At 49.8% G+C, this 652-nt stretch overlaps 1 protein-coding gene across 1 annotated transcript in view; it reads right to left on the bottom strand.

The window, feature by feature from the left end:
* Positions 1 to 652, bottom strand: part of LOC118320860 — a 5703-nt gene that overhangs the window by 1590 nt on the left and 3461 nt on the right. The window contains 2 exon segments of the mRNA XM_035651983.1: positions 307 to 362; positions 365 to 610. Coding sequence (XP_035507876.1) covers positions 307 to 362; positions 365 to 610 — 302 coding nt within the window.

The following is a 652-nucleotide window of genomic DNA, read 5'->3' as shown; positions in this document are numbered from 1 at the left end:
TCTTTTTAAAGACATTCAAGTTTGTCTGCAACACATCTGTACGTTTATTCACTGAAAGCTTCAATTAAGCTAATTAAGACAAACAGTAAATGAACCGGCTTCACATGTCGGCTGTAATATTTTAGATATTTGTTTTATTGTTTGTTTAGATACGCGTGATACATGCTCACCAGCATCCAGTGCTGTTTACAGAGATACGAGATATGTTTGCTTCTAAAGAAACATTACACAGTACTGAGAGTACAGGATAGTAGTGTGCGTGTGTGTGTGTGTTGTGTGTGTTGTGTGTGTGTGTGTTGTACTCACGGGCTGCGAGGTGTCCGTCTGTCCCTCCTTGGCTCGCAGGCAGTACTCCCAGCGACGTCCGGGTCCTGGACGAAGCGAGCGATGTGGCTGAAGAGCTGGCTGAAGCTCATGCTGGTGGCGTGGTACACCGTGTAGTAGAGCAGAGCCGCTCGCCACAGGTAGGGCTGTTTCCGTAGCAACACGCTGTGCAGGCTGGCCAGGCCCTCCTCCGTGGGATTGGCGGGTTTGAGGCCGAACTGCTTCCTGCCATCGGCGGTGGCCCACGGCTGCAGGTTGTTGTTCACCCCTCGCAGGTAATGTGTGCCTGAGGAGAGGACGGACGGCAATAAATCAATAAATAAATCAA

This window comes from Morone saxatilis, unplaced genomic scaffold (assembly GCF_004916995.1).
Source record: "Morone saxatilis isolate NCDOM2014 unplaced genomic scaffold, NCSU_SB_2.0 Contig11, whole genome shotgun sequence".
Lineage (NCBI taxonomy): Eukaryota > Metazoa > Chordata > Actinopteri > Moronidae > Morone > Morone saxatilis.
The sequence above is the reverse complement of the archived record's forward strand: the minus strand, read 5'-3'. Positions and strand labels throughout refer to the sequence as shown.